Below are 11933 nucleotides of genomic sequence, written 5' to 3'. Positions count from 1 at the left end.
AGTTTTACAATGCCTCATGGGAGGTGTAGTTCCACAACAGCTGGAGGGCCGTAGTTTGAGGATCCCTGCCCTAAGGGGTTTAGCATGCCAGTCATGTGACCCCCGTGATTGGCTGTCACATGATCAGAGCTTTTTGTTAGCCGCCGGTGACTGTGCCAGGAGCGCGAAGGGCGCGTGCACTCAGCACAGCTCTGTTTGCACCAATGCACACAAATATGCGGCCCCTCGATGCCAAGGCCCACCCGCTGAGAGGCCGCATATTTGCATGCGCTCGGTGCCAAGAGGCTAAAGTGGACGTTTACCCATAACAACTTGATAAAAAATGTTCTTTAGCAAGCAACATACATTCCACAATATTAATTATGGTACCAAAATGAGTGCGTGCTCTAAATTGCCGCCAGCATTGCTTCTAATTCTTCTTGCTGGAAGCTGCCATTTTCTGAAGCCCAGAGCCCCCAAACAGCAGTAAATCAGAAACTAAACCCATGGACTTAGCGGTTTCAAAAAACAGTTACATTCCTGGAATGCCGGAATTGCTGTCACATTTGATTATATCCTCCACCAAACCATCAAATGGCTGGGGTCATAACTGATCACATGTGCAGCACTATGGCAGTTGCAGATCAAACAGAAGTAGATCAGCCTCCACCAACTCTGCACGGTGCCTAAAAATTTTGAGCAACTGAGCATGTACTAGTAATGGCGACAATCTGCGATTTTTAGAGGGACTGCGACATTGCGGCGGACAGATCGGACACCTAACTGACATTTTTGACACTTTTGGGGGGACCAGTGACATTACTACAGTAATCATTGCTAAAAATATGCACTGTTACTGTAATAATGACACTGGCAGGGAAGGGGTTAACCCAGGTGCGATCAAAGGGTTAAGTGAGCCTTGGGGTGTTTTCTAACTGTATGGGGGAGGGAATTGTGGAATCAACACAGAGACCTGTGATCCTAAATAGGAGGATCACAGGCGCTCTGTGTTCATTTCAGAGAGAACAATGGTCTGCTGTTTACAACAACAGACCGTTGTTCTCCCTCAGCGGGGAACAATCGCGGCCCCAAACACGTGGACCGGCTTCCCCGCTGCCTAAAGGGGGCAGGCGCGCGCGTGCCCCGAGGAGTGCTCCCGTGAACCGCCGTACAGGTATGGCGGTACAGGCAGCCTGTCGCAGTTTATCTGCGGCGGGCGGTCAGCCAACCGGCAAGTGGTTAAAAGAGTGACTGAAGATCCTCTTTAACCACTTTAGTACCACGCTATAGTGTGTCTGTGTATAGAGGGTCCTGATTATCAGTGCCGCCTATTAGTGCCCATCAGTGCTGCCTCATTTGTACAGCCTTATCAGTGGCCATCAGTGCTGTCTCATCTGTACAGCCTTATCAGTGGCCATCATTACGGTCTCATCTGTACAGCCTTATCAGTGGCCATCAGTCCAGCCTTATCAGCGCACATCAGTGAAGAAGAAAAATTACTGATTTGCTAAATTTTATAACAGAAACAAAGATAAAAAAAATGTTTTTTTCATTTGCTTAGGAAAAGATAAAAATCCCAGCCAAAAAAATCTCTGTCTCAAAAAATGATAAAAAAAATTTGGGTACAGTGTTGCATTCAAAGTGTGACAGATGAAAATTGGCCTGGGCAGGAAGGGGGGGGGGGTGAAAGTGCCTGGTTTTAAAGTGGTTAAAGCAGACCTATGTGTCCTGTTTACAATTATCATCAAAAGTGAAAGTAAAAGAAAATCCCAAACTTTGGGTTGTCACCAGAGCAGGAATAGAGGGGAATCTTCCAATGGGGACACACCCTTTGGAGGGATTTCCACCTAATTTCCTGTTTTGGTGATAGCACAGAAAGTAAATGGAAATCTCCCTAATAGGACACGGATGACAAAAAAATAAAATAAAAAACTTGACAGGAGTTATAACCCTCTATTACTTTATACAAAAAAAGTGGGAGTTCGGCTTGAAGCACGTGGTTACTGGGCAGATACAATGCAGTAGTTGTGGAACTACAAGGCTCAGCATTTTGCGCTGGCAGAGCTATTGGTCGGCTTTCCCTGGTCAGTCATAATAAAGAGCAGACATTCCCATTCTATATCCAGGTACAATAAATATAGCACAAGAGACAATCTATTTACCGAAACACATGAGCGCTTGGCTCCACAAATATGGCGCCTTTCCTGAAGACACAACAATCTTACTCTGCGCTTCCTCTATGTTTTGTCGCTCTATTTTTACGTCACATCCCCCGTCCCTGTGAGCGGTTCCGGTGTTGGTGTAGCGGGTTGTATGGTTCTGTGGTACACGAGGTTTGGATTTGTGAGCGGTTACCATGGAGACCAGACCGGGAGGACAGCCGCCCGCCAGGAAAATGGCGACCCCTACAGTCACTCAGATGAACGCTGAGTTCGTCACTCAGGTGAGGGCTGTGTGCTCTTCTATGGGGGAGTCCTCCACACAGCACATTTATCTACAACCGAGGAGGTGTTCACATCACAGCCTTTTGTGAATGTGCGTAAAATTGCGTGTTTTTGTGTGGTTTACACAAAAATGCATGTCCCCCTTGGGGGTGCCATTTACTATTAATCAAGGTTCACACCTCTGTGTCCTGTGTGCATTCCTATCAATGGGCCGCCATACCCACAGACACACAGGGAGGGAAGGAAGACCCTGGCGCTTTATTTTTGAAATTGCGCTGAACTGAATTTGGCTTGCGTTAGAACGTGTCACATTGGGGGCCATTGGGCCCCCCGTGTGTCCGCCTTCGAGTCAGAAGCGCACTAGTTCTTGTGACCGTTCCCAACCCACACAAGTGTGACCCCAGCTTTAATAGCACCCCAAACTCTGCAAGCAGGTACGCGTTCTTCTATGTGGTGAAACGCACAATTAAAAAAATGCGCAAAGCTCCGAAAGCAGCTTATGTACTTTGATGTATTCGCTGTGTAGAGAAGTCCATTGAAATGAATGGCTCTCCTATGTGTGGGGTGACTGCAGCAAGAGGGTCGCTGGATCAAATCCCAACCATGACACCACCTGCCTGGAGTTTGCATGTTCTCCCTGTGCCTGCGTGGGTTTCCTCCCACACTTCAAAGTTATGCTGGTAGGCTAATTGGCTCCTGTATAAATTGGCCCTAGTATGTATGTATGAATGTGAGTTAGGGACCTTAGATTGTAAGCTCCTTGAGGATGGGGACTGTTGTGAATGTGCAATGTAAGGGCTCTTTCACACGGGCGATCTGATCAGATCCACCTGTCAGTTTTTTAGGCGGATCTGATCGGATCCTCCATGCAGCTCTATGAGACACCTCCGCTGACACCCGCTGCCATCCACATCCGATCCTGTCCGTGAAATCCGGACAGATGGAAACCCTATTTTTCCATCCGTTCAGGGATCGGATCAGATGAGAGCGGACAGGCGGTCCGCTCTCATCCTATCCCCCATAGAGAGCAGTGGGAGCTGTGACACCTCCCTCTCCACACTGCAAGCGGAGACGGAGCTGTCATCCGCCGGCTCAGTGGGGATCGGCGGATTGATCCCCTCTGAGCAGCACGGATCCGCCTACAGAGGCGGACCGTGTGAAAGAGCCCTATATGTAAAAACAATGCGTATATTGACAGCGCTATATAAGTACCTGAAGCACACAAATGCGTTACACCTGGGGGCTAAAGGCGAAGCTAATTCATGCCCAGCTGTGAATGGAGCCTAAGGCTCCATTCACAGCTGGGCGTTTTTGAGCGTTTTCAGCTCCAAAAACGCTAAAAAAAACGTTCCAAAACACCCAACAAGTAAAACCCCATTCATTTAAATGGCCCCTGTTCACATCTGAGCGTTTTAACGCCTGAAGCAAAACGCCTGTAGCTGAAAAAAGTACATGAGCTTCTTTTTGGGCCGATTCCCAGCGTTTTTGATAGATGTCAATGCCTGCCTCCAAAAACGCCTGAAAATGGCGGTAGAAAACGCTACGCTCAAGTGTGAATCCAGCCTTAGGCTGGGCTGCAGTTTGGTCACGGTGTGGTTATCCCATGGCTTCCCATAGACTTGTTTTCTGAAAGCGCACCAAAGATGCAGCATGCAGGACTTTTGATGCACTTTCAGAATATGCGCAACCTAAAGTGTTTGTAAAGGCAGAAGGTTTTTTTTTTTTTTATTAATCTTCATGCATTCTATTCATTAAGATAAAAAGCCTTCTGTGTGCAACAGCCCTCCTAATACTTACCTGAGCCCCATCTCGATCCAGCGATCTTTCACAAGTCTTGGCTGTCTGCGGACTATTCCTCTACTGTCAGTCAGCCAGCCAATGAGAAGAGAGAGGGTGGCAGGTCTGAGCTGCCGCGGCGTGTCTGAAAAGACATACAGAGCAGCAGCTTAGATGCCCCCCATAGCATGTTGCTTGTTGTTGAGGCACTAAGCAGGGGGGAGGGGTCAGGAGCACAAAAGAGAGACCCGAAAAAAGGAGGATCTGAGTTGCTCTGAGCAAAACCAAGACTTCAATATGACTTTAATAGAAAGTCTATGGGAAACCACAGGTTCTAATCCAGTGTGAAGGCAGCCTTAGCCCGTGTTCACATTGAATGCAGCTTTAAAAAACATCTGTGCGATCTGTGCCTGTGTCACATAGTCCCCTCCCCCACACACATCAGTAAGCACCAGGCATAAATTAACCCCTTGATCACCAATAAAAGTTAACCCCTTCCCTGCCAGTGTCATTTTTACAGTAACAGTGCATATTTATAGCACTGATTACTGTAGAAATGTCACTGGTACCCCCAAAAGTGTAAAAAATGTCAGTCAAGGGTCCGATCTGTCCACTGCAATGTCACAGTCCCGCAAAAAAATCGGAGATCACCACCATTACTAGTTAAAAAAAAAAAAAACAATAAAAATGACATAAATTTCCCGTAGTTGGTAGCAGTGATAACTTTTGGGCAAACCAATCAAAATACACTTATTGGGATTTTTTTTACCAAAAATATCTAGCAGAAAACAAATTGGCCTAAAATGTTAAAAAAGTTTGATTTTTACATTTTTTTTTTTTGGGGAATTTCATATAAAAAAATGTGAAAAATATTGTTATTTATTCAAAATAAACGCTCTTTTTTTTGTTTATAGAGCAAAAAGTAAAAATCGCACAGGTGATCAAATACCACCAAAAGAAAGCTCTGTTTGTGGGGGAAAAAAGGACATAAATTTATTTTGGGTACAGCGTTGCATGACCGCGCAATTGTCCGTTAAAGTAACGCAGTGCCGAATCACAAAATATGGCCTGGTCAGGAATGGGGTAAAATCTTCCGGTCTTAAAGCAGTTAAAAATACCCTCATTGAGAATTTTTTTGTCAGACATGTAGCTAAATACATTTTCGCCTAGGTATATGACAAAAATTGAATATATTGGATATTTTTTAACTGTCAAAGTAGAAAAATATTGTTATTTTTTCAAACTTTTCGCATTTTTTTTTATTAATATCGCAAAAAATAAAAAGCGCAGAGGTGATCAAATACCACCCAAAAAAATGCTCTGTCTGTGGGAAAAAAAGGACGTAAATTTCGTCTGGGTACGGCGTTGCACGACCGCGCAATTGTCAGTTAAAGTCGCACAGCGCCGAATCGCAAAAAGTGGCCTGGACGTAAGACAGCAAAATCCTCCGGTGGTAAAGTGGTTTTTCTTCTTTCATGGGTAGGTGGGGTGCTAAACAGTAACATGATACACCCTAAATATGGGTGCAACATTTAACATGTTAGCATTGGTGAACATATCCTTCAATGTTATAAAATAAGGAGTAGGATAAATCAATCCCAAAAGAAGCCCACTCACCCAGCGCTCAAAGGAGAACAAAACAAATGGTCTAAATAGCCATTTACAATGTAAACGAACCATAAGCTGCTGCTATAAAAACAATAAAATGGCCAACTAGGTGTATTCAAAAGGTGATTATAAATAAAACAAACAAGCAAGCAGGCATTAAGGCTACATTCACACCTGAGCGTAGCGTTTTTCGCGCGTTTTTTACCGCGATTTTTGCGGCGTTTTTTACCGCGATTTTTGTGCAGGCGTTTTTAGATTGAATAGAGATCAATGGAAAACGCCTGTAATCTGCCCAAAAAGAAGCTCATGTACTTTTTTGAGCGTTGGGCGTTTTGTATACAGCGTCAAAACGCTCAAATGTGAACAGGGACCATTGAAATGAATAGGATTTGTCTTGTTGGGCGTTTTGAGAGCTGATCCTAGAGCAGAAAAACGCCCCAAAAACGCCCCAAAACGCCTACATGTGAACGGAGCCTTATACAAAATAACAAAAGGTATGAATCTGCAACAACGTTTGGTAAAATCCTTGTAATGTACATAAATCACTCAGAGGGGACTGTATTCTTTTCTAAACAAAAATGGAGTTACTGTTTAGTGCATGATTTTATTAGGTTTTCATGTATTTGTATGCGTTTCTATAGCCTTCAGTGTGCCAGAAAAAAATGCAGGTAAATGTGTGATTCGGACAAGCCTCATTTTTTACAATGCAATGCATTGCGAAGAATATGGATGGAATCGGCAATCACATTCTGAAATTAAATTTGTGTAGCCTCAGCCTTCACTGTATATCTTGTCTCAGCAAGAGAGGGAAGCTGCGGTAGTAGCACAGTGCTCAGGTTTAGAGTGCTTCCATGGGAAGAAAGAAGAGCGAATCAGAGAGATTTCCCCAATGACTCACCTGCTCTCTATTGAAGCTAATGGAGTACAGATCACGCTCCATTAGCTTCCTCCCTCGCCGCAATGACCAGGGAAAGTGACAACAGAAACTGGAAGTGAGGTTTTGCATGTCTCTTCGGGGTTCTCCCTAGCGGAGATCAGCGAACGGACATTTGCTGTTCTCCCTCCCCTCCACCCAGCAACACCCACCAGCTGAGAAAGAAGAGCCCAGGAAGCATGACGGGGGCAATTAGTGCTGGGGGGGGTCACAGCTGTCTAGTGGCTGTACAGCCGATAGTCGGCTTTGAGTAGTGTACACACACTCCTTGCCACTACAGTAGCCGGGAGTGTGTGTAGAACCTCTGCTGCCACTGCATAAATAATAATAAATAATACTGGTGGCACTAAAAAGGTCAAGATCTGTGTTTAGCTGGAGCTGAAGGTTGCTGTAAAGGCTTCAGTAAAGCTGCCTAAAGCTTGGTAAAAAGATTTATGAATGCTTGGTAAAAGCCTGCTGTACACAGGACTTTTACACAAGCTGAATCCCGCGTGTACAAGACCTGTGAGAGGAATGGACCTCCAGAAGAAATGGGGGAAACAGCTATGAAGGTGACATGGCTTATAACTGAATGCTATTCATACATCATTTTACATTCTGTCAGCTATTTCAGGTCACACATGCCTGCATGTATTTGATCAGAATTTCTCTATTCCTTTTTTATTGGAATTTAATCAACTTAAAAGAAACCTTGTGTAGACAGAAATATATAGGCTGCCATTGTTGGCCTCTCTTTCGTGAAATACTGGTTCCTTGGCTGTCCTGCTGATCCACTGACCTCAATACTTTGAGTTCCTTGCCTGGATCGTGTGGGCAGGTTAGGAGTTCTGACTGGTTTGATGAATGCTTGTTCCAGGTCAGCAACCTATTGAAGCCATAGACAGCCAAGCAGCTGTCGTTTTTAGAGCTGATAGCCAAGAGATTTTCTCTTACCACCGCTCTGTGAAAAAAATAACAGGCAGGTGGATGCCTATTTGTGGAGGGCCATTTATAAATGGAACTTCAGAAATAAAGCATGGGTTGCCAGTGTGCCTGTTAAATGTCTGTGATGAGGTTTTTGTTAGCTTGCATCGCAGACACAGGGCACAGAGCTGATCTGAGTGGCACTCTGCCTTGAGATCACTGTAATGACCAATCACAGTCATTACAAATTTAAACACAGGTTGTGTTTACATCTGAGACCCCATCCCCCTTCCTCCTCTGCTATTGATACTCTTCATTTTTCTGCATTCAAAGCTTTTCCTGTATGGTTCTTTGAGTAAAACTGCTGCCATTGACCACCAATAAAATGGAGGCACAGTGATCACCACTGAGCATAGCAAAGGGGCACACAGGAGGTTTGTGGACATTAAAGTTTTATACTGATCGCCTGTGGTGTGGAGGAAATAGTAAGGACTACGTACATTATGTTATACTCCCTACTGGGTACCAACATTTAAAAGGGCACTCGCTACCACCATAAGGGGGCGCTAACTCTTGAACACAAAATCCTGCAGCCTGCTCTGTGCATTACATAGTCCTGAGGCCTACACTCTTGCTGCTGCAGTGAGTCCCAATCTAAACCATTCTGGGGCATTTTAGGACCTTGAGAAAGGAGATACCTCAGGTTTTCTTTTCAATAGGGAAAAAAAAACAGTGGTTAATTAACACCACCAAAAGGAAGCTCTATTTGTCTCTAGAAATAAATGTATTTGGGCACAGAGTTGTATGACTGTCAGTCCTGCTAGAAGTATGACAAAATGGTACTCAAGTGATTAAAAGAAGAGAAAAAGTCCTATTCAAATTTCTTGTACTTCTTCTTTTTGTGAAGTTTTGTGAAGTCAGACAATTGTATTGAAGCATACTGCATGTGGATAGAATAGGAATAATAAATGCAAGTACTAGTTGCTAGGTGCATGTAATCCTTTCTTTTTTTTTTCAGTTGGCAAAATCCTATTGGGCTCCACATTCAAAGACCAAACTGCCATTTGATCCTAAGGTAAGGCTGCATTTCCCACTTATTCTGTATTGTTTTGTAGAATCTTTGAGTACCAGTGGACTGAATGAAATAAAATGACAGAATTCCACCACCCGTACACTTAAGTTTGAGCAATTGTATTCTGGCAGCAAGGAGACTTCCCCGCCGTCAGAATACACTGATCACTGCTGCTGGCCATAGCCAGGAGAGCCGATCCAGTGCCATTTCTCAACAGGGGGATCACAATGTGTCTGGTCCCTGCTGGACTGGCTGGATTTTGATCCATGTTGTGGCCAGCTTAAATTTCTTGACATTCCCTGTCAGCAGGTCTCGAGGGAGGTGGCAGTCAGATTGCTGTCTTTTCCTCAGTGGTAAGTTGTCTCCATAACGGTTTTCACTCTCTGCATAGCCATAAACAAGAATGCTCCAAGCCCATGTGTAGAGGGATTGAGAGATGGAGAAGCTCCCCGGACACCCAGACCGCTTTGGGTGTTAAAGCTGAATTATTTAATTACATATTGTTGGTTTAAAGAAAACTTGTCTGGAATAGTTATTTGTCAGAATCTGAATCTCCACTCTTAAAGGGAACCTTCACTCAAAAGTCAATGTTCTGCTTATTCAACCCCCCATCCCCATCCCTAAAACTTTTGATTTTTTGTTTAACACAGGGAGGTGGTACCTTTTTTTTTTTTGACAGGTACCTTTTCCTACCACCTCAATTCTCACCTGGGGGGGATTGACGTAAACTTAGACATGCCCCTTGCCTAAGCCCCCCACTTACAGCCATCTGGGGCACATTGCAGGTTGCATACAAGTAAGTGGGAAGAACCATAGCCTGTAGAGGGAGCAATAATTCAACCCATCCAACTGGTCGACTACTTTTATCACCTGGGTAGTAGAGAAGTGTGATGCCTTTTCAGTACTCCGACTGATGGAAAGTTAAGTACATTGCTTCTTCATTTCCAGGTGGTGACCCTATGGTGACAAGGTTTTGTCTTCTTTCATGTAATCCTGACATCACCTTTATGTGTGGTTTTCGGAGTGTCTGTCACCAGCACTGAGCTAACGCGAGAAATCACATTGCCTTCTAGACCAACACTTCTGCCCTGAATACATGTACAAAAAAAAAATTACCCCCCACCTCCACTTTTCTAATAGTGAAGGTGTACTACTATAACAATCCTGGAGTGGAGGCTCAGATTATGATTGAAATGGTTAACTGGCTGCTCTTTATATCAACTGCACAGCAGAATTCAGAGAGGGCAACAGCCGTAAGCTAATCAAGCTCTACTGCACTAGACAATTCTCAATCGAACAATGAGACCTTAAAGTGGTTGTAAACTTCAGGCATGAATAATGAACAAAGCATGTCCCTCAATAGTGTGTACTTGTCTCAATCCAGAGCACTAAGTTTCATTTCTGTCTGCTGCCTCATTCAGCATGAGTAACTTCGGACATGTTTTTCTGACACCAAGTTAAAAATGGTAACTGGGGAGGGATCTCCATTTGTTTGATAGCCTCTGCTCTGTGTCTTCATGCTGTGTGAAAGAAGGTGTGTCCTCTCCCTCCAATCAGCTCTCAGAGCCCTTGTCACTGAGCTCTGCAGAGTGTATCTTCAGCTTTCCGCCTTCTGTTTTCTGACAGCTCAGAAAAGCTTTAAAAAAGCCACTCTTTGAACTGATGTAGAGAAGAGAAGACTGCAGATAAACCAGTACAATTTGTGTAGGAGGATTTGTCTTATAACTGTATATAACCTGAGGCCAGTCACTTCACTGAAGATATGTAATGATTTACAACCACTTTAATGACCTGAGGACAGGGCTGAGTGATAACCTAGTCATTTGCTGTTGCTCTTTCATTGTCCAGTCAGAAGGCTAGGGGAAGGTCCGTGACCAAAATTCTTCAATGCAGTAGACAAAAGTAGTGAGGTCAGCAACCTGGCTATGCTGTCTGATAGGTTATCCTATCACAAGGCTGATTCAACAGATTTCCAAATCTTTTGGTAGGTGTTTTAACACTTTTATTGTCTGAAAAGAAACTTGTGCTAAGAAAGCATGTAGTCTACTACTTCACTCCCTGTTAGAAAATTCTAGATACCTGTCTGTTATATAACTGCAGAACAGCAACTCCGAACAAATCTGCAGTTCAGAAATTCTCACTTTCTTCATACCTGACTAGCTTTATGCTTATTTTAGGTCAATGACTTGGAACATTTTGAGGCCAGTGACAGTCAAGCAACCGGTATTTTCAGAAATTCAGATTGGCAGCCTACATATTTCTCTCACTACCGGTTTCCTTGAAAGACGCTTTTTAATAAATTCTAGATAATGTTTGACCTGTTAAATGAAATGTACAGTGATAATATATTTTCTGAATATTTCATAGGTGATAGAAGATATTTACTCCAAAGAAATTGTGAAGTCAAAGTAAGTTTGTTTTATTTTGTCTGTGTATAAAGATGATCTAGTCGTAAAAGCAGCACAAACCACATACATTAGCGACATATTTAACCCCTTAATCACCCCTAGATGGTAACCCCTTCCCAGCCAGTGTCATTAGTACAGTGACTGTATATAGTATTATCATTGATTATTGTATTAGAGTCGTTATTAATGTCAGTGTCGGTCAGTCAATGTAGCTCTCCCAGTCGGTGTCAGATTGGCCGCCATACTATCACAGTCCCACTATAAGTCGCTGATCACTGTCATTATGTCATTACTAGTATAAAAAAATTATTGAATAATTCTAGTATCTATGCAAGACTTTATAACTTTCATGCAACCCAAATAATATATATTTATTATTTACCAAAGACATGTAGCAGAGTACATTTTTTTTTTTCATTAATTTAAAAAAAAAAAAATATATATATATAGCAGATAGAGATGCACCAAAATTTTAACAGCCTAAAATGGTATTATTGGCATTTTGCCGATAATGGCCCTGAAAATGCCATATTACTGTGCTTATGGTGTGTTTGTCGTAGGTCACGTGATTAGAAAAACACTTAAAAAATGTAACACTGGTGCGTTATTGATGCGTTTTTGCTGCGGTTTCAATGCATTTCAATGGGATGGGGCAGGGTGTTTTTGGTTTTCCTTAATTGACCAAAAATGGAGCGAGCGGAATTTTTAACACCACAACTGAAGCGCAACGGATCAGTGTGAAGACATACAGTGGGTACGGAAAGTATTCAGACCCCCTTAAATTTTTCACTCTTTGTTATATTGCAGCC

General features: G+C 43.3%; 1 protein-coding gene across 1 annotated transcript in view; it reads left to right on the top strand.

Annotated features, from left to right (window-relative positions):
* Nucleotides 1-2263: 2263 nt before the first annotated feature.
* The window catches only part of AQR (aquarius intron-binding spliceosomal factor), a 213882-nt gene continuing 204212 nt past the window's right edge, over nt 2264-11933 (top strand). Inside the window, exons 1-3 of the mRNA XM_082242923.1 lie at nt 2264-2422; nt 8663-8719; nt 11084-11124. Of these exons, the coding sequence (XP_082099049.1) occupies nt 2336-2422; nt 8663-8719; nt 11084-11124 (185 nt within the window). The 5' untranslated portion in view covers nt 2264-2335. The remainder of the gene's footprint in view (nt 2423-8662; nt 8720-11083; nt 11125-11933) is intronic.

This window comes from Pelophylax lessonae (genome assembly GCF_965119305.1).
Source record: "Pelophylax lessonae genome assembly, chromosome: 13".
NCBI lineage: Eukaryota > Metazoa > Chordata > Amphibia > Anura > Ranidae > Pelophylax > Pelophylax lessonae.
The sequence above is the reverse complement of the archived record's forward strand: the minus strand, read 5'-3'. Positions and strand labels throughout refer to the sequence as shown.